Genomic DNA, 23,159 nt, shown 5'->3' on the forward strand with positions numbered 1-23,159 from the left:
TGAAGATTGTCGAAATCAAGTTTAACAGTGTTCACCTTTGACCTCTGCTCCTTTATCTCAGTCAAATTTTTTCCCATAATAATTCAAACTGGCAATTACAATCTAAAACCTATCCTAAGTACAGCATGCTAAGGCTGTTATTACATGTGACCATACTAATATATCGATTAATTCATATCAAAGTTTTACAGAATACTGTACAATGTGTAAAAGTCCACTGACAGTAAATATGACATTATCAAGTACAAAACAAACTACATGTATTTGACAAATTATTTCTACTTTACTTAATGTAAATGTCTACAAATATACAACTTTGCAATGAACAGGCAAACTACCTGTGAGGGCACATTTCTTACAAAACAGTACAATCAAAATATACTTCTATATAAATAACACACATCTATAAAGTAAATACACTAGCTAATCAAGCAATATGTAATGTGCAATATTTAGCACTGGGTGAAACTTTTGCATTCAGTACAACCACATGAATGTTTCTATTTTTATCTATATGGCACATTATCACTAATAATTTCATTATTCAATCAATCACCCTTTGCTTGGGACTCTCAAGGTGTTTAGATAAAACATCCCTATCCGTTTAACTTTCTTCATACTTTCCAAATTTCCATCCATTAATTTCATGGTGTATTACTAAATGTGGAGTTTGCTTTTAAAATTTGTGGAACCTGCAGATTTCAATAGTGTGTATTTGACAACTGTTGTATCATTAAGGTATTTGAAAAATGTGGACAAATGTCTCCTCTTTCAGCCTCTGTCTCATAAATAGGAAATACTCTCAGCTCTGACTAGTATTATCAAACTATGATGCTGGAAAATGAAAACGAATGTCTTCCTTTGCAACAGAATCTCTTTTTCCTTTTCTGAGTAAAATATTTAGTCAGTAATTTATTATGTCAATTAAAACAGAGTTTGGAAGTTTACAAACTATAATCATGAACTCTCCTGTAAGAGTAAAGGTTTTGACTTCAGAGATACCTTCACATGATTATAGATCAACTTCAAGGGGTAAGAGATAGTCCTACTTTGCACATGAAAACAACTCCAAATGAGTGCACAAACATTAATGATTACTGTGATTGAAAAATGTCAATTTTTTCTCTTAGTTTGCACTGAAAAACATCTTAAAATGAGTGTGAAAACAGTAATAATCACTTTTGTTAAAACAGGTACATGTATCTCTCTAAAACAGACACAGGGTATCTAGAGTATGTACAATGACACTGACAATATTAGAGTCTAATCATTTTAGATAATATGGTCTAAACTCTAATATTAGATGATGCATGTTGTCCAGACCACTGGAGGTAGGTTTTATCGGATAATATCAGATAAAATATAACTTAGCTGTCCGTCATGGATCCCCAGAGGTAGTTTTTATCCAATATCATCCAATCAAAACTACATCTGGGGGTCCATGCTGCAGACACATATCATATCTAAATTCTAATATTATATTTTAGATTCTAAGTTAGATTTGTATATGAAACTGTCCATAACAGTATTGACTTTGTAGTTGGACCTGGTAAATATGTATCATTAGCCAGTATCAATACATGTAATGTCTTGACCTTTCCAGCAGACTTCAATCCCTTGTAGATTTTTATACTAGGTCACAATGTATTGTGAGGTGTAAATATCAAACAGTCCATAGGTTAATATTTAACTCAGGCTCCGCCCTCTTTAAATTTAAATCCTTGGACAGTTTCATATACATTTACCAATAATGACCATTCAATGCACAATGTCAAATCTACATAATTATCAGTTTGTGATAAAGATTTGTTGTTGTTTTTTTGTACAAATGTAGGGACTTGACTATCAACACACTTGGAACTTACTGCGGTTATCAATTTATGAGTATGTCTGAGAGAAAGTTTGAGTGTTATATACATCACTTAATCTGGAACAACTCTGAAATCACTGCATCTGATAATAATCCTAGTATCCTATCATATCCAATATTAAAATGACAGAATTATGTAAATTTAAACAAATAGTTCTACACCAAAATATGTCATCTTTATCTACAGTTGATGGGGAGTAACCTCTTTGTCGTCAATTTTCTTTTTGTCTTTATCATCTAGTGTTATCTCATCCTTCTGTTTATCTTTCAAATCACGGAGGGGAATGTCGTTTCCTTCTTCATTGTCTTCATCATGAGCAACTTTATGGGAGAAAGTATCGCAAGCCGTACAGACGTTGTGGTTGTGTAGGAATTTATCAAGAAAGTAATAATTCTTACAAAACTTACACACTTTAAGTCTAAAGCTGCCCAAGTTACAGAAAAACTCATGTACATCTAAAACTATCATTATCACATTCTTTGTGAGGTATGTCGAGACACCGCTGTTTCGACCATGCCACAGATGGGAACGGATGACGAAATATGGTAGATTAGTGAGAAAAATATGACATACAGAATAGATAAATTTGAACCATCTGCTAGTTGTTTTACCATCTTTACTATTCTCCCTCAGCTCTACGAGAGCTAACACGGGGAGGAATAAGTTGATACAGGCAAAGGAAATGATTGCATTTTCAATTTCCCAGGTCAGCAAAATTCCAGTTTCTGTCACAAACAACATATCAAGAAGTTGACAGGTATCTAAGAGGTCAAAGGTCACACTACCAGTTAGAAATGCTATGTAATGTTGTCTGGTGGTGTTAGGCTCTACATCATGGTGTGTGAATACAAGAAACAGAAACAAAATGGCTGAGACTGAGATTGTCATTTTCAGAGTATTAGGACCAAATTTTTCTGCCTCAGTCAAGGGTTCTGCAATGGTTTTGAAAATGTAAGCCACTCGTGGCACCAGACAGCAAGCATAGGCCAACCAGCAAACATAAATAAAACGTAACTCATCCCCTAACACTGATTTCAGTGTGCCAACATTTTGTTTCGGTTTGGATGTTATTGACCCATCAGCTTCAGTGATGGGTAGCTTTCTAAAATGTAAGAATGATGTAATAAGGGCATAGAGCCAGACTATGGTAGCTACTATGTCACATACAATCCAGGCGTACTGAGCATTGTTGTCTTTGTTATTTGATATGATGTAGTAGTCCAGAATGACACCTTGTGCAATCAAGGCCAGAATACTTATCAGTATAGCTACGATGGTCAGGATTTCTTGCACCACTCTCTTCCTCTTTGCATTAGATGCCATGCTTCTTATTTCCTACAAGTAATCAGAATATAATGCATTTATAAGAATGATGATAATCTCCAACCAAACAATATTCTCACACTGTAACTAGAATTTTGAGATACTACCAAAATTAAGAGAGTCTAGCTTTTCAATTAGGCAACACAATGTTTGTCTCGCATATTTGTTGTTATGAATTACACAAATAATACACATGCACAGGAAATGATACATTTTATCTCACCGTGAACACAAAACAACATCGGTATTGGGGGAATTAAGATTCAAACACAAAACTAATATTATTTAAGATCAAATGTAACATACTGTATTCTAGGAGTGCATGCTATCAGTGTCTGTATGTTGTTTGTGTAACGCATAACCAAAAAATACACACATAAAATACATCATGTTGTCTAATTGAAACTATATACTCTCTTAATTGTGGTAATAAATTCATATTTTGTTTGTTTCTTTTGTCAGTTTACACTTCTAAACAAGTCACAGCACTTTGGATATGGTCCAATATATCACAGGCATTACTGTAGGCATGCAAACTTGTTTTTCATACCATAATGCTATATGTAATACACTGTGCTCACACTACCCATTTGCCACTGCCACCAGATGTGAAAGAAAAAGTCAAATAGCACTTTTTTTAAAATTTCAAAGTTGTTTGCCATAGTGGCAAATCAAAATTCTTGCCAAGCTAACATCAATGGCTAGTCCCCGACTTTACCATACATATAATTGACTGGCAGTCGCCATGTAAAGAAGTCGTAGTCATCATTTCTGCAACATGTGTACCACTGTAGCCTTAAAGGTGATTCAAAATGCTCACATTCACTATCGCTAATTTGCTAGACGACATGTTTGTGAAATGCATTCTGGTTTTAAAACTTTTCAAAAGCGTCTGCAAACACCTTAAAATGACCCTTTTTCAGTCACTTCCCTTCGGATTTACTTCGAGAGTTTTCGAGTATTTCCGGTCCCACCTAGACCACGGGATTTTATGACGTCATAAAGAGACATGGATAGCACGTAGCCTATGGCGAGCGTAGTCACTAGGTGAACAGAACTCAACAGCATTGTGAAAAAATACATTGCTAGTGGTTGTAACAGACATCAGTAAACAAAAACTACACTCTACATGTCTTATTAACCAACATTTACCGATATTTACTCACACTTTCTGACTAATTGGCAGTGTCTGTGGGTATAAATGCTAAAATATGATCTCCCCATATTATGGCAAAATAAATCAAAAACGGCTAGACTAGATATATATAAACACTTGTAATGTCGCGTGTTTCACATTCATTGACTTTTATTTATCTGATTTTTTATTATTTGCCGACAAGAAGCATTACGATACCGTGGTGACGTTTGACGGCATCCCCGGGCCAAGGACGGCATATTTTAGCCCAATTGTACTCGCGTCGCCTTTTGAACAGTGCATTTAACAACAAAGTAAACATATTTCATCTCGAATAAATATACTAGCTATTAGATTGCCATATCATCAGCAATAAAATTGTAAAGAATTGAGGAAATTTCGTGAGTTTAGTGTTGTCATTTACATGACTTTAGCAACTCGTCTGGAAGAAAACTTGTATGGTTTCCCTTGTTGCGATATCACTTAATTTAATGCAACAATGCAACATGCCTATTTAATATTCATTAGAAGAATTCTGTAAGTGTACAGTTTAGGAAACCAACAAATCAAATATCGCGATGTGTTCATGATATCAAATACGATTGGACAATATTGACGTCGGCAATCAAGGTCGTGACCCCAGCACATGGTTATGAAAGAAAGCCTGCAACTAGATACTTGGCTAGCCACGTCCGGTCCCGTTTCTCAGGGTTTGTTTTGAAGTTAGAGACGTTATTTCTGTACGACTTGAAGAATTTTACAATATATCTGATTGATAAATATGGATTACATCAACACGTGGATAAATTTAACCCGACACGAATGTGCGCTGTGCTCTCCCGATTCCATACGTACATTGTACATACACTGCTTCAGCTTTGATCGGCGGCCTAGTATGAGCTTACTGCCACGGCCGCGGTGACTGCACAAAACTTGACAACACTACCCCTCTACCGATATATAATAATCACCTGTATACCGTGATAAAAAGAAGCAATAATTCGAGTCCCCAACAAGTCGATGAGACCTACTTCTGTTCTGTCCGATCCGAATGCGAGTTTCTTAGGTTTTATATGGGTTGCAGACTCGGACTAGAGTATTACGCCCTAGACAATAATAGATGTAAACTTGTGTTCACAAGCCAAACATGTGACAATACAAGACCACAACGAAAACTGTGAAAAATTTGCAGGTCAGTCTCATTTTATATATGGACAACAAAATTTGGTCGGTCACAGTTCCATTTACATGTACATGATGCAATGACTCGGAGCGTACTTCCATATGCTCGGAGTAAATCGAATCAATTAGTGTATTATGGGACCAACAAATATATTGTGGCACATGTCCCGATACGCCTTCTTGAAGTTTCCCATTGGTATTCTAATAGCTAGTATATTATTCGAGATGAAATATGTTTACTTTGTTGTTAAATGCACTGTTCAAAAGGCGACGCGAGTACGATTGGGCTAAAATGCCGTCCTTGGCCCGGGGATGCCGTCAAACGTCACCACGGTATCGTAATGCTTCTTGTCGGCAAATAATAAAAAATCAGATAAATAAAAGTCAATGAATGTGAAACACGCGACATTACAAGTGTTTATATATATCTAGTCTAGCCGTTTTTGATTTATTTTGCCATAATATGGGGAGATCATATTTTAGCATTTATACCCACAGCCACTGCCAATTAGTCAGAAAGTGTGAGTAAATATCGGTAAATGTTGGTTAATAAGACATGTAGACTGTAGTTTTTGTTTACTGATGTCTGTTACAACCACTAGCAATGTATTTTTTCACAATGCTGTTGAGTTCTGTTCACCTAGTGACTACGCTCGCCATAGGCTACGTGCTATCCATGTCTCTTTATGACGTCATAAAATCCCGTGGTCTAGGTGGGACCGGAAATACCCGAAAACTCTCGAAGTAAATCCGAAGGGAAGTGACTGAAAAAGGGTCATTTTAAGGTGTTTGCAGACGCTTTTGAAAAGTTTTAAAACCAGAATGCATTTCACAAACATGTCGTCTAGCAAATTAGCGATAGTGAATGTGAGCATTTTGAATCACCTTTAAGCATTGTAACTATGGTTCTGTTGGCAAGATTTAACATAATCTTGTATAGAGTATTAGGGCATCACAGACCATCATTAACTATTAGATTAGAAATGGTTACACTGTTTTGAAAAGTATAAGAATTCACCCATCACAGGTTTTCAGTAAAATAATATTACCAAAGTATTCTGTTAGAAGACAAATAAAGAGAACACAATGATGAAAATGTAGTTATTTCCCATATTTGAAAGCATGTTTGTTTCCAAAAGACAAAGTTTTGACATACAAGAACTTATGTGGTCAAAACTAGGGCTCAACAACTCCCTGTGTTATTGCATGTCTAAACACCATTACCAATATTACTATAATGATGACCAAAACTACAACAATTCTAGCTTGCAATTTTCTATTTTGTCACATTTTTTTCTATTCCAGAATATCTTATCATTGTAACACACTTGGCTTCACAGTCAGAGATGTTAATAACTACATAAGTAAAATGATATTTTTCATCTATATTTGAAGGAAAGAAAGTGGTCTGTAAATGTTGTAGTGATTATTATGGTTTTCTGTATTTATAAATTGACTTGTGATAATGAGTCAGTGTATATGTTTTGTTTTTAGACAAGGAGACTGAGTCCTGGTGTAGTTGTGCCTTGACAACAAATTTCATGACTGAAAATAAACTCAATACTTTAGCCTCAAATAACTGTGTTTTGTCAATATACACTAGTTATTATGAGTTATTGTTATCTCAGGTGGTATAAATGAGTGAGTGAGTGAGTGAGTGAGTGAGTGAGTGAGTGAGTGAGTGAGTGAGGGAGAGTGTGGGTGTATGTGTGGGGGGGGGGGGTATGTGTGTGTGTGTGTGTGTGTGTGTGTTTAGTGAAATAAACCTATCCCAATGTGATTAAAATCTTATGAGGATGTATGATATATATCATTTACTATTTCTCTCACCTACTTATACACTTTGTCTTCTCTACTATATGTATCAATTAGCCTTCTTCCTATTCTATGGAAGAGGTTTACTTTTGGATCATATTCAAGGGTTTACTGCTCTTCAAATTATACACCAAAACTGTGGTGCATAAAATTTGTACAGCCTCTTTTAAATGTTATACTTACCTCCTAACTGTATATGAATGTTATAGTGAAGACAATTTTTAGGAGCTCGCAGAGTTGGCAATTTTAAATGTACACAGTATGAATTCTATTCACACTGGTATGAGAAAATTACAACCTTGCTATATAGCGCCTCTTCCCCTGCAATAAAAATAAATGAGTTATATTAATAATTTTATGTATTCGTAAAATCGCATGGTGGAAATAATTGACTGGGCGGTGCTCAATGAATTAAATCACCTTGTAAACAAGGCCAGACATTATAAATAGACATGACTCATTAGCATACCTAAAGGTCACGTCATAAAACAAAGACCACAGACAGACATATGACGTTCAGGTGTTGATAATATTAATAAACAGCTCCAGTTCCATTTTCTTCCGTTAGTTGCGTTGAATTTTAAACCACGAAAACAAAAACAACAGCGTTGTCGTTTATACAGCGAATAACATTACTTTACATTACATTACATTACATTACATTACATTACATTACATTACATTACATTACATTACATTACATTGATATCAGAATTACCACTTCCCCGAATGAACTGAAAATAAGCAAATTTCCATAAAATACCTAAAATCAAACACAAGGCAAGCTTGCTTCTTGATACGAACTGATAACAATCCGGCTTCAAAACTAAGTTGAATGTCTTCAGTGATATCAATATTTGTAAACTCGGGCGGCGATGTGGTCGTGTGTGTGTTTAGATTCTTGTTGCTTCGTCCGGATTGACCTCAAAAACAGGTCATTTCCGGGATTCTAGTTGACATTTTCACATCCGGGTGAGAGGTCATTTCGCCGCTCCTCTGTATGATTGGATGTTCGAGTTTAGGGTGAACAGACGGGCGAAAATCCTGCCGACCCTGCCCTTCACCGCACACTTCTCCGTTCCGATCGAAATTCGTGAAGCTGATAGTGATCAAGACCTGCACAGAAAGAGACACGCCTCGCTGCCATGATTTAAACTAGGTCATAACTATATTGCAGCATAAACTAAGATATTGTGAAACAGAGGAACGCACATATCTTGTCACACATCTAGTGCACAGACTCTACAATGGCCGAATATTCCGCCGGTCGTGCGCGGTCGGCGGGGTCTGTCACGAACGTTCGCCCTTCAGGTAGTCAGTGGACGAAAGAAGTACTTTGCAGGTGAGGTTTCAAATTGTCACAGGACTGGTTAACACTAGCATATCTGCCCAAGATGGTAATATTATATAGTCTATGTAGCACGTACGTGGCATGGCATCATGAAATGCAAACATTCCTTTTCACGTCGCCCTCGTTAGATTGCAGTTAGCTTTGTAAAACAGCTGTATTTAATAGTTTTTATATTACTATTAATGTGAATCCCACGTGCATAGATATTGGCATGATATGCAGAAATCACCTATACATCAGATTTTAATCAGATTGGGTTCAGTAGTGCTATATGCATTGTGCGGTATATGTCCGTGTGTCTCACTGTCTCTGTATGTATGTATGTATGTATGTACAATGTATGTATGTATGTGTGTGTGTGTGTGTGTGCTACATATATAGGCATTGTGCGATGTCTGTCCATCTGTCTCACTCTGTGTGTGTGTGTGTGTGTGTGTGTGTGTGTGTGTGTGTGTGTGTGTGTGTGTGTGGATGACTTAAACTCAAAAACTGCCAGATGGATTGACTTGGTATGTGGTATGTGGTGGGGACATTACTTGTGGTGTCTAGTGTTCAAAGGAAAATGATCACATCACAGGTGTGTGATTTGGGTCAAAAAATGTCATTTTTAGGCAAAAAACTTAAACTAAAAAATTACTGGCCAAATTGGTCTGAAATTTGGTCGGAACATTGATAGGGATCTGTAAATTAAGAATTGTTCATGACATGCTGATCCCAACAGTGATATGCAAATTGGGTCTAAAAATGTGTCTTTGACTGACACCCTTAGCAACAATGAAATGATGATGTATATTACAAAGATAACAGGGATCATTAGTAGGCAGGTGAATGCAGGACCATGCCCATAGCAACAGCCAAGTGATGAAGTATATTTTGCAAAGATAATGACAGTGATCAATAGGCAAGTGATTAAACATTCAAAAATGTATGCAAATATGCCTAGCAACAATACCATGCCCATAGCAACAGCTAAATGATGGTGTATATTGCAAAGCTGAACACTAGGATGGGTAGGCAGGTGAATATAAAGATTCCGAACACATAATGTATGCAAATATGCCTAGCAAGAAGACCACACCCATACATTGGAGCAACAGTAAAATGGTGATGTGTATTTCAAAAATAAGAACATACTAGTAGATGGTTAGGCAAGTAGATAAACTTTCAAAAATATTGACATAATTCACCCAGCAAAGAAGATACCTACAATACAATTATGGTATATATAATTTTTTTTTAACCATCCAATTATCATTTTCATAATTAAAAAGATGACACATAAATTATACAGTTGTACTACACATGATCGCCGTTGGTGCTATTTTGGAATTTCTGTTATAATTTCCTTTTTGATATCTTTTAAAACATACAGATATTCTGATTTCATTTTTAGCAATGATTAGTTTCTGTCTATCATATATAAGTGTGAATTTAGCAATCAAGGGAGTGAAGGCAATGTGATAATTTTTTCAAAATACGATTGAAAATTCAATTTTAGGAGTGTTTTCCCAAAAAAGTTCTTAAAAGTAAAATTATTGATCACTCTTTAGCTGAAGTGGAAGTAAGAAAACTACATGTATGTAGGAGAGAAACTTGTCAACTTGATCATTCTCTGTACAGGTGATAGTATGTACACTACATTAAACACATAGATACAGACAGTTTCCAAGATGTAAAGTTGCCTTAACATTTCAATCAGTAATCAGAGGTTAAATTAGAGGTTAAAGATAGACAGGTAAAAAGTCAGTCAAACCGAGAATGATGAAAATGTGTTAGACGGGTTGGTAGTGGCTGAGCGGTTAGCTCGTACGCCTCTTACCTCTGCAAGCCTGGGTTTGATTTGAACCCGCGAGGTGTCGGCTGGGTTTCACTAAATTTACCACGCTGTAAGTAAGAAGAGTGTCGTTCAGTTTGACTCTACCAGTATACAATGCTACAATGCAGGTTTTCCTCCTGCACTAACACTGAACCAAAGGAGCCTATAAATGTAGGTGGTCAGCCAATAAATAAAATTGAAAAAAAATTAAAAATAGATAAATAACTGCAAATAGAAGATCCTATTAAAATAGAACTCAATGGTTAAAATAACTGCATCAGTACTAGAGAGAATGAGCATGTGCACTAATGGAAAGCCCAGACCTAGAAATGAATATAGGTGGTTAACTAGTGGTGAAAGAACTCACTTATTTATTATATTGAGCTAATACATTATACACTATAGTCTTATCAAATCTGTGCATCTTTTTTTTTTGTCCTCAGGTATTTCATGAACGGAGTGTGTAGGGCAGGGGACGGATGTCCCTACTCCCATGATCCTTCAGCTAAACCAGCTATGACATGCAAATATTACTTGAGAGGTCAGTGTTTCTATGGTGACAGATGCAGGTGAGTTATTTAGTGTTACAATGTTGTATCATATCATCTATGTATCAATGATTCTTTTGATATTTATAACATAATAATCATAATAATAATAATAATACATGGTTTATTAAAACAAAACTGTGACCAAAATAAAATGGTTAAATTGCTTAAGTTCACATATCAATAAAATAAACATGTTGAAAAACAAAAGTGAAAACAAAAACAAAAACCAGTTGACATCCATGTAGACTGGGTCTTCAGTTTATCTGTGTTACTCATCATACATGTGTACATTGTATGTCTTCCAACCCAGTATTTGAACCATTTTATTTAGAAACAACCCATGCAGCAGAATTAAACCCCAGTAGCTTTAACTGCAATTTTTTTTCATTTATTTCATTCTTATCATCAACTTATTGTGTTTGCTGTAGTATGTATGATCACCCAGGATAATTAATCCCTGACAATGCTGTTTACATACAGACATCAAGTCAGTGTACACAATACCATCAACAATTTTGTAGACACTGTTTACATACAGACATCAAGTCAGTGTACACAATAACATCAACAATTTTGTAAACAAACTGTTTACATACAGACATCAAGTCAGTGTACACAATACCATCAACAATTTTGTAGACACTGTTTACATACAGACATCAAGTCAGTGTACACAATACCATCAACAATTTTGTAGACACTGTTTACATACAGACATCAAGTCAGTGTACACAATACCATCAACAATTTTGTAGACACTGTTTACATACAGACATCAAGTCAGTGTACACAATAACATCAACAATTTTGTAAACAAACTTTACATACAGACATCAAGTCAGTGTACACAATACCATCAACAATTTTGTAGACAAACTGTTTACATACAGGCATCAAGACAGTGTACACAATACCATCAACAATTTTGTAGACACTGTTTACATACAGACATCAAGTCAGTGTACACAATAACATCAACAATTTTGTAAACAAACTGTTTACATACAGACATCAAGTCAGTGTACACAATACCATCAACAATTTTGTAGACACTGTTTACATACAGACATCAAGTCAGTGTACACAATACCATCAACAATTTTGTAGACACTGTTTACATACAGACATCAAGTCAGTGTACACAATAACATCAACAATTTTGTGAACAAACTGTTTACATACAGACATCAAGTCAGTGTACACAATACCATCAACAATTTTGTAGACAAACTGTTTACATACAGGCATCAAGACAGTGTACACAATACCATCAACAATTTTGTAGACACTGTTTACATACAGACATCAAGTCAGTGTACACAATAACATCAACAATTTTGTAAACAAACTGTTTACATACAGACATCAAGTCAGTGTACACAATACCATCAACAATTTTGTAAACAAACTGTTTACATACAGACATCAAGTCAGTGTACACAATACCATCAACAATTTTGTAGACACTGTTTACATACAGACATCAAGTCAGTGTACACAATAACATCAACAATTTTGTAGACAAACTGTTTACATACAGGCATCAAGACAGTGTACACAATACCATCAACAATTTTGTAAACAAACTGTTTACATACAGGCATCAAGACAGTGTACACAATACCATCAGCAATTTTGTAAACAAACTGTTTACATACAGACATCAAGACAGTGTACACAATACCATCAAACAACTTTGCAAACAATCTGTTTACATACAGACATCTAGTCAGTGTACACAATAACATCAACAATTTTGTAGACAAACTGTTTACATACAGGCATCAAGACAGTGTACACAATAACATCAACAATTTTGTAAACAAACTGTTTACATACAGGCATCAAGACAGTGTACACAATACCATCAACAATTTTGTAAACAAACTGTTTACATACAGACATCAAGACAGTGTACACAATACCATCAAACAACTTTGCAAACAAACTGTTTACATACAGACATCAAGACAGTCTACACAATACCATCAACAATTTTGTAAACAAACTGTTTACATACAGACATCAAGAGTGTACACAGTGCCATCAACAACTTTGTAAACAAACTGTTTACATACAGACATCAAGACTGTCCACAGTGCCATCAACAATTTTGTAAACAAACTTTACATACGGACATCAAGACAGTGTACACAGTGCCGTAAACAACTTTGTAAACAAACTGTTTACATACAGACATCAAGACAGTCTACACAATACCATCAACAATTTTGTAAACAAACTTTACATACGGACATCAAGACAGTGTACACAATACCATCAGAAATTTTGTAAACAAACTGTTTACATACAGACATCAAGAGTGTACACAGTGCCATCAACAACTTTGTAAACAAACTGTTTACATACAGACATCAAGACTGTACACAGTGCCATCAACAATTTTGTAAACAAACTTTACATACGGACATCAAGACAGTGTACACAGTGCCGTAAACAACTTTGTAAACAAACTGTTTACATACAGACATCAAGACAGTGTACACAGTGCCATTAACAATTTTGTAAACAAACTTTACATACAGACATCAAGACAGTCTACACAATACCATCAACAATTTTGTAAACAAACTTTACATACGGACATCAAGACAGTGTACACAATACCATCAACAATTTTGTAACTGTCCATGCACACACACAATACTGTCAAAGACTAATAGCCATGAAATTAGTAAATCATTAAACATATGTTGACTGATCACAAGGGCAACATCATACGTCTGCTTCACCAAGGGACTGTGGGTCACCCCAACACAGATTGTTTCCGTCTGTTTCCTCAAGGGACTGTGGGTCACCCCAACACAGATTGTTTCCGTCTGTTTCCTCAAGGGACTGTGGGTCACCCCAACACAGATTGTTTCCGTCTGTTTCCTCAAAGGACTGTGGGTCACCCCAACACAGATTGTTTCCGTCTGTTTCCTCAAGGGACTGTGGATCACCCCAACACAGACTGTTTCCCAAGGTCAAAGCCTCAAGGAAAAGTCTGTGTTTGGGTGAACCACAGGCCAGAGGGAAACTGACGATATCATGATGTTGCATGAGCACAGTCAGTCAACATATGTTTTGTAACACACCTATATGTACTACATTCTGACTCTTTCACTCTCTCAGCTCGCTGTTCCATACTAGTTGTTATTAAACACTTGATCATAATGACAGTTATGATAGGTCAGAAAACATCACAGGAATGTGGAAAACTGTACTTCTTTAATAATTGCCAAATGTTTTCATTCCAAATCCTTTTCTGGCACAAAGATTGCAAGTTTGTCTCAGACATTTGTAAAAAGTCATGAAGTTTCTACATGTATGCTTGTTTGACTCTCAGAGCCAAAAGAAGATGCCAGGTTTGTTATGTGCATATGACATCATAAGTCAACAGCTGCCAGTATAGCCAACAACATTAGCAACTGTTGACCAGTAAACGTCATTTGCAGTCAACAGCGCAAAAACTCTATATACCACATATTGGTGAATTACAACACAGGAACTGTAGTCACAATGTGTTACAAAATAATTTGATTTTTTGTAAATGTTTAGTGTATTTGTAAAGAGGCAAAATTAATTAATTATTTTTAATTAATAGTAAAATTATCTCAAAAACTGATTGACCATAATTTTGATATGTGTTCATACTTATGTTATTAGATTTGATCACATTAGGCCCAATCCAACCAAAACACCTCAAACAAGTCTAAAACCAGCCAGTGTGTCCTCAAAGACCAGTGAAGATTCCAATACTAGTATGATTACTCTAAAGAAAGGCAGTGAAATGCCTGACTTGGATAAACTAGAAGAGGATATGAAAGGAAAGGGCATCAATATGGCAGATGTAGTGGACGCTGCAGAGTTTGTACCCGGCCAACCATACAGAGGTTCAAGTAAGTTTGCGTCATTATGAAAGCTTTGTTAGATAAAACTAGTATAATAAAACACAAATGTAGCTAGTTTTGTGCAGCATAGATGTCCACCACCATATACACATATAATGAACACGCATGTTAGAAAAAATTATTGTTTTTACCTTCAGCAAGTAAATGTTCATATTTACCCATCTACTTATATCATATGTGTGTTCACTCAGTGTGTTTTCTGTGTTTTGGTCTAGAGTTTGATGGAGTAAAGTACAAATATTCATTCATTCACTCCAAGTTTTATTGGATTTTTTATTTATCTGTAGAGTTAAAACTCTGTGGATATCTTTTGCCATATTAGTCAGGGAATACTGTAGTAAGGGTTGATCAATTATTTTCCCTTTATAGTCCCAAGTTCATACTCTGCTGCTATAACTGGAAAATCCTCACCATCAACATCAAAGACTGGGAAGGACTGTGGAGAACAGAAACTACTGTGTCCCTATGCAATATTTGGAACCTGTCGCTATGGTGAAAACTGCAAATATCTCCATGGCAACACCTGTGATATGTGTGGTAAAGCCTGTTTACATCCAGATGACCCAGATCAGAATGAAAAGCACAATCTTGTAAGCAATCTCCTTGTTTGAAGAAAATTTGAAATATAATGTAGATAATTACAGGTTGAAAGGTTATCACAGAACATTATTGGTGAGAAGTTAAATGTAAGTTACAAAAAAGGTATATATATGCTGAACTTGTACCTGTATGTTTTAAATGAATGTGTGTGTCTGTGGGTAGGTAGGTGGGTGTGTAGGTATTTGTCCAAGAAAGGAAGAGAACACAAGAAGTAGACAAAGATGGCAAGAGAGAGAGAGAGAGAGAGAGAGAGAGAGAGAGAGAGAGAGAGAGAGAGAGAGAGAGAGAGAGAGAGAGAGAGAGAGAGAGAGAGAGAGAGAGAGAGAGAGAGAGAGAGAGAGAGAGAGAGAGAGAGAGAGAGAGAGAGAGAGAGAGAATGTTATACATAGTTCATGTATTTAAAACATTTTTTCTGCAGGAGTGCATAGCTGAGCATGAGAGAAATATGGAAATCTCATTTGCCATACAACAAAGCAAGGAGAAGACATGTGGTATCTGCATGGAAGTTGTCCTGGAAAAGACTGACGTCAAGGAAAGAAAGTTTGGGATACTGTCGGAATGCAACCATATCTATTGTCTGAGCTGTATAAGGAAATGGAGAAGTGCCAAACAATTTGAACGGAAGATTGTAAGGTAGAGTACCATTCGATATCTAAGAAGTGTATAAAGCTAGTCATACGGTACTTTATAGGGTTCAGTTACAGCTAAAATGATGTAGGCTTGGTGTTGCACACATGGGACATTATGTTTTTGACAAGCTAGACATATTTCAACTCTAGACTAACAATAACAGAGACACAATACAAACACATCTGGATCCTTTACCCAATCACATTGAACACTGATAAGCATTGCTATTCTTTCACAGTGCAGTAAAAACAGGCTTCTAATGAAAACGTTACACATTGGACTTGATGATTTTAATGGCTGCAATTATTTATTTTCTAACTGATAATCAACATTTCAACTTTAACTACTTCTAAATTGGATGTACTGTGCATGGCACCAATGTAGTTGTTTCTTTTGCATTAGAAGTTGTCTGAGGGTGTGTATTAAATGTCATATCATTTTAGCTGTAGTAGAGCAAATCTTCAGTATAAAGTGAAGGGTGGGGGGGGGGTGGGGGGCAGGAGTGAAAATTCTGACGATCTATTAAAGACATGTTTAGATGTATGGATTTCCTGTTACATTTGTAGATTATACAAGATGTATTTGTAATAGACATAATTCATAGTATACTATGTTTACCAAGAAACATAAAAGTTCATTAATTACCACACCACTACTCGTTGTTCTCATTCGTCCTCTTCCTCCATCAGTTTTTGAGCTACTGTTACCACCAAAGCATTTATTGTTACAGCCAGTGCACAAATGCATGTCTCCTTGGCATAAACTTACTCTCGTTGAGAGTTCACCACAGTCCTCACAGCGTAGCAAAGTCATTCTGAAGGCCTCCACGCAATCACGAGACCCTTACCTTTGACTCTGTACTTCACAAAAATAGTTCTTTGAATATTGTCCAGCAGGGTTGTTGAATTTGTAGAGCATAGGACAAAAACGCACGTCACAAACCTCTTTGTCACTCTGTCTTGTGTTAGCTACTGTATTTATCATATAAATCCCGTCAAACGATAAATTTTGTAGAACGACACTCAGCCACGTCTGACAAAGGGCACGGCCATTGTCGTCATATATGAGGGACAATGTGTATATAAAGTTATATATGAGGGACAATGTGTATATAAAGTTATATATGAGGGACAATGTGTATATAAAGTTATATATGAGGGACAATGTGTATATAAAGTTATATATGAGGGACAATGTGTATATAAACACAGCTCAAAGAAAGATCCTTAATGTTATATTCGACCATCGCATGTTACATTGTTTTCTATGGAGAAAATGATGATGACATAGCAGTCCATTTATTATGGTTCTACTGACCAAAATCTGGAACTGTTTTCTATATTGACTGAAATCAACCTGGAACTATTTTGATAGATAATACAAAAACACACAGTTTTGTTTTTACATCAAAATCAAACTTTATTACTTAAAGAGGTCTGCTTGTGGATGGTAAATTCTGTCATAAGTGACCATGCTATGACTGGCGTCGGAATATTAAATTTGCATACAGCAAATATATTGCAACAGTTTATCAATGTACTAATGCACGTTATCAAAAGTAGGGTATATCATTTCACATGCAGTGTGCCACAACAAACACAGGCGATTTATAGTTACATGTAAAACAACAATATTTGACACATTCACAATAATACGTAAGCATCATTTAGAGTCATTGTCATCACTGGAATCAGACTCATTTTCACGAATCGAACAATATTTCTGTTTGAGTTCTCACTGCGTCTCGTTGGTATAGTCCACAGCACGTGCTTTTGAAACAACCAGCTAGCTTTTCAAGCCACTCCCACGGCAAACAGCTGATGTACTCATACTACACCACTATCACCTTTGATATTGGGAATTGCTGACACTTTTTACAGGACAGATGTGGAATATGATAAACTCGGCATTCTGAAAGTTGTGCTACACCACCAGATTTATAATGTCATCGTGTATGATGTCGACCACGCCATGATTGACACATGAACATTTTTAGTGCAATAATTATGCAAATGAGGCTGACTGTATATGAGCACATCTAAATATAGATCAATATAGTAATCCTTTGTTGTTTATAGCATTGAGTGTCAAATAGGACATTCAGGACAGGAAGTCAAGTTTGTATAAAAGAAAATATCTGTGGGAACATATAATAAAAATATTATAGGCTTGATATTGGGTTATTTGCCTGCGATGCAAGGATACATCAGTACTCTGCTACACATACTGATTGTATCTTTGCCCTCAGGCATATAACCCAGTATCAAGGTGATAATATTATATAATCTCTTACTGGTCTTAGTTCTCTGCCTTGGCAATGTATAAACATCAAGTTATTTATTTGTAAAACCGTCCATGTACAAAGTTTGCATAAGACATCTATGTTTCTAATTAGGCTATCAGTTGGCAGTAATAACCATGGACTCTGTGTTCTAAAGTTTTATTTGTTGTTTTGCAGAGCTTGTCCAGAGTGTCGCATACCATCTAACTTTGTAACACCAAGTGACTTCTGGGTTGAAAGCAAAGAAGAGAAGGAGAAACTGATAGAAGGCTACAAGTCAGTGCTGAGGTGAGTTTTGTGTTTGTGTCTTGAAAGCCAATCATACCGCTATCTTTGCAATTAATTAGTGTTATTGATTTTAGTATCACAGAATTTTGTGGCGATATATAGTTGAAACTTTCTCCCTTCTACTGCCTTGAGATATTCTCTGCATGATGTCACCAAACATTAGTTCTGCTATGGTATTCCAAATGTTTAAGTACTCTAAGACCTTACCAGCTTGAAATATTACTCTGGTAATTGAGCCTTTGGTTTACTAAATATTACTATTGTTGCAACATGTTGATATAACAGTGATAAGCTATTGAATGTGCATTGATTTAATTATAGCCTCAGTAGGGAGGCATTGCAAAGTTTTATTTTATTTGACAGAGTTTCATTAACTTGCAGTATGCTGTTTTGGGACTTCCAATGTTTACACTATCTTGATCACAGTGTGATTAGAATCGCACAACAGAAGAACCATCTGTATCGTCCACTTGTTTAATCTACCATATTGAAGAATAACAGATTTTATAATAGTGATTTAATTTGCACCTATCTTAGTAAACCTAAGGCTGGATTACCAGAGTCATAATGTATACAGCAGATGGGTTATGCACATTCTTGTATTTCCCTGACAAGAAATCAAATGCTACCTCACTCTACAAGAGAGTGATTATGAAATTCCCCATATTTTGCATACCTTTGTGTTCACCAAGACTAATAGTAAATAACAAGGATGTCTAATACTAGTAAGATCTAATGTGTTGGTTAGATATTACAATCTGAAAAGAATTAAATCATTTAGGATCTAGGAGTTGTTTTAGAGAAATAGCCATTGGAGCACAGTTACACATTGCCATACTCAGATGAATCACTGTAAAATATTCATATCTGTGTTGTTTCAGTACCAAAGACTGCAAGTACTTTGATAAAGGTTGTGGTAACTGTCCATTTGGAGCCAGTTGTTTCTACGCTCACATCTTTCCCGATGGCACCAAAGAAGAACCAAAAATACGCCGATATGAGAATGCTGATGGTGAGAGACATATACTGGATACAGTACGACTGTGGGATTTCTTTGAAGAACGTAATACTTTAGGCTGGGATTGGGACAGCGATGACGACGATATGCTGTTCTTGTTCTATGATGATTTTGACAGTGATTTTGACTACGATTATGAAGATGACGAAGAATTAGACCTTAGCGACCTAGAATTCTGGTAGTTGCTTGCCTCCCTTACCCCAGTACTATAAATGGTTTAGTCTACAATTGTGTTACTGTATTTAGTGAATTGACCATTCCATTTATTTTGAGGGTAATATCAAATACCAGGAATCGAACTTCAAATGTTTGGCACATCAAGAGAAACTTACAAATGTTTTTGTTTTTTTACTTTTATCAGATTTACCTCTACTCTGCAATGGAAATCAAATTTAAAAGAAATTCTACAATTATATGATATTCAAATTGATAGTAACATGTATTTACACTTCTTGTTTTTTGTAATAATGCAAATTGTTTTACCTCTAGATTTTGAAATGAGCTTGTCTAGTAATACATATCCCAGTCTAGGGAGATTCATCTATATCTTGAAATTCTTGGACTGTAAGTAGTCAAGTTTCCTTTTAACCATAGTACCTTTAGATATATACAATTCTATGTAGATATAATTCCAAAATCTTTTTGAGATTTACGTACACATTTTTTGAGTTTATTACAATTTGTAAAGCCATTACTGTGAGATTATTGTAACTTGAAATCAATGCTTAAAATTAGAGAAATCCTTTATCAACTGCTCTGGTCGGATTTTTCATCTGTGATATTTGCTTGTAGTATTCAGAATATATTTCTTGGAGTTTGCAGCTATCGATTTGTATAGACATAAGGTATTCTTTGTTTATTTTTTGTTTGTTTGTTTGTTTATCAAGTCTTATTGTATCAATGTGATACAATATTTACTTACGTTTTCAGCTGCCTTGTCATCAACTTTTGATAGTTGTTATTAATTGTATTTACTATGTGATTGTCTTGTAATATGACCTACTCACAGTGCTGTGTATCAATACAGGATTACTTTGCATGTTTTCAAACCAAGGAGTGCATTTATATCAATGTATATTACCTGGATTTCGTCAATCATTTAGTGATAAATTTAAAAAAAAAAACAATTATACCAAAAAACGTTCATAAAAAAATCCTAATTTACAAAAAATGAAATCATAATTTAAAAAAAAGAAGAAGTTATAATTGACATCCTGCATTTTTGCTGAGATGTGAATAGTTGATACTGGAAAATATGAATAATTTGCATAAATTACTGAATGTAGGTAGGCTGTAGTGGGAAAGTAGTTATTGTTCTAGCTAGTATGATATGGCCTAGGCATGTTGAATGTTGGCAATGTAAGTTGCTTAGTTTGGTACAGAAAAGTTTGGGGTATTCGTATATACATACATGTAGAACATTTGTAACAAAAATACCTAAAAGCATTACTTTGACTTTGTCATTTTTTTCCATCATATTTTGTATTTTATTTTATTATATTTTATTTCATTTTATTTTATTTTATGATATTTTGCAGTATAATGCTGTTCAAGTTGTATGCATTACCAATGATATCAAGGGTAGGGATGTGGTTGGGATAAGGGTAGGTGGGAGTAGGGATGTCGTAACAAACTTGTGCCTGTATTTTCCTTGATCATGAAATACAAGGATAATGTGTATGTTTGATTTATCATGTATTTACAGTTGAAGTAATGATAGGGGCATAAACATATGTTTCTACTCTCCCCAAATCTAATCAATTCAAAGTATTGCAGTGCTTTGAATTGAAGTATTAATGATGAAGTACTGCAACACATTGATACATTACTGAACTTACCCTGATGTATTTAGCTACAGTAGTCACAACATTGCCCTCATAGTGGTAAAATTGAATTACAGTTTACTTTGGAGGCACCACCGAACCGGCGCGAAATATTTATTGTTGCAAGTAAACCCCATCTATTGGTAGATATCATCATGGCTAGATGTACAGTGTGATGTATTAGACAACAAACCTTGGTAACTGTAAAAGGTACCATTTTTGAAATATTTTACGATTGAAGTTATCAGTAATGACATACACAATGGCAACACATTTTTAATGTGAAACTACTAAATTATGTACAAGGACGCAAACCTACTTATGAAATGTATCAAGATGTTGCAGTATGATAGGAAGCACTGGAAATGTAAACATTTGTTGCTCTCATCAAAATGTCACTAAATAATTTGATTGACTGCATGCCTGTCTTGCTTTCTCAATTAAAGGGTAAGAATAGAAGTGTGATAAACTACAACTCAATGTACTACAAACATTATCATTTGAATCATGTTGTGTGATAGTGTCCATATGGATGAGGATTGGGTATTTATTTTGGATTTTTAATTCATAAAAACAATTTAACATGGCTTGCTACTTGAAAAATCGATGTGAAACAACATATGCCAAGTCCTTGTTTGTAACTAGATAAATTGCAAAGGATTAATAACTGTAAAATGCTTGTACATGTATGTACAATAACAAACTTTTTACACATTTTTAGCTTTTTGCAGTGTTTGGAGTTGCAAACACAGACTTGGCCTATGCTATTTCCCATTGACGTTACAAGTTGGAAGCCATGGTAAAATTGTTTAATAAATTAAAAATCCAAAATACACACCCCAGCCCTCTTCTATATGGCCACTTTAAAGTTTAATAAATTAAAAGCAATTAAAAAAATTAATGATAAATAAAAAAAACACAAGATAAAAGCAAACCTTTGTCCATTCTCCTGACACTATAAAAACTAGCTGACCCTTTAAATTGGTTTAAAGGTATTTGACCCACATGACCCAGGTCAAAGGTGCACTTTATATTTATTATTTTTCACAGCTGTGCAATTCTCTTTACATTTATGTGTATGCAGAGATATTCACTTGAAATTTCTTACTTTATATTTTAATTTTCCATAAATTTTGTCTTATTTTTTGTTGTAATTATTAAACGAAACTTGAAAAAGTTATTTTCTAAGTAATATTTTCAATTTACACTATAATTTATGGCAAGCAGTTTGATTATTTGAAACTTACAAAAAAAATTGTCTTTTCTTACAAAATAAATGTTTATTGAATTGGAATTAGACAAGACATAGATTGCAACGATGTGTGTAGTGTTTTCAGTTTACTCGGGGAATAGGAACTTCAGAGTTTCAAGCAGTGGTTGTTTGGTGGTTTTTACCTTATTTGAAATAGTGCATTCACATATTAGGTTGGCAAAATTAAGTGCCTATAGACAATTCACAGAAAATCATTTGCCAAGAAAAAGAAAACACTCACATAAATTGTTAATCATTTATTGTTAGTGAAAGCAAAGATATAACTTGTTACATTGTGTGGTGTTATGT

The 23,159-nt window shown here is 35.1% G+C and overlaps 2 protein-coding genes across 2 annotated transcripts; one reads left to right on the forward strand and one right to left on the reverse strand.

The window, feature by feature from the left end:
* Positions 1-2,051: 2,051 nt before the first annotated feature.
* On the reverse strand, positions 2,052-3,194 carry LOC144435786 (uncharacterized). The gene has a single exon (XM_078124409.1). The coding sequence runs from the start codon at positions 3,192-3,194 to the stop codon at positions 2,052-2,054; it is 1,143 nt and encodes a 380-aa protein (XP_077980535.1).
* A 5,149-nt stretch (positions 3,195-8,343) lies between these two features.
* On the forward strand, positions 8,344-20,239 carry LOC144438254 (putative E3 ubiquitin-protein ligase makorin-1). Its single transcript, XM_078127308.1, has 7 exons — positions 8,344-8,668; positions 10,937-11,062; positions 14,714-14,946; positions 15,328-15,548; positions 15,977-16,191; positions 18,647-18,757; positions 19,639-20,239. Exons 1-7 carry the CDS (start codon positions 8,574-8,576, stop codon positions 19,955-19,957), a joined length of 1,320 nt encoding a protein of 439 aa, XP_077983434.1. The 5' UTR covers positions 8,344-8,573; the 3' UTR covers positions 19,958-20,239.
* Positions 20,240-23,159: the final 2,920 nt, after the last annotated feature.

Source organism: Glandiceps talaboti, chromosome 1 (assembly GCF_964340395.1).
Source record: "Glandiceps talaboti chromosome 1, keGlaTala1.1, whole genome shotgun sequence".
In the NCBI taxonomy this organism is placed as follows: domain Eukaryota; kingdom Metazoa; phylum Hemichordata; class Enteropneusta; family Spengelidae; genus Glandiceps; species Glandiceps talaboti.

What these genes read in the sequence shown, in the direction of transcription:
- LOC144435786 (XM_078124409.1), bottom strand. Translation starts at nt 3,194, where the DNA reads ATGGCATCTAATGCAAAGAGGAAGAGAGTGGTGCAAGAAATCCTGACC.
- LOC144438254 (XM_078127308.1), top strand. Translation starts at nt 8,574, where the DNA reads ATGGCCGAATATTCCGCCGGTCGTGCGCGGTCGGCGGGGTCTGTCACG. An exon ending in TTCTATGGTGACAGATGCAG is followed by an intron (nt 11,063 to 14,713) that starts GTGAGTTATTTA and finishes TTATGTTATTAG; the next exon opens with ATTTGATCACATTAGGCCCA. An exon ending in TTTGAACGGAAGATTGTAAG is followed by an intron (nt 16,192 to 18,646) that starts GTAGAGTACCAT and finishes GTTGTTTTGCAG; the next exon opens with AGCTTGTCCAGAGTGTCGCA.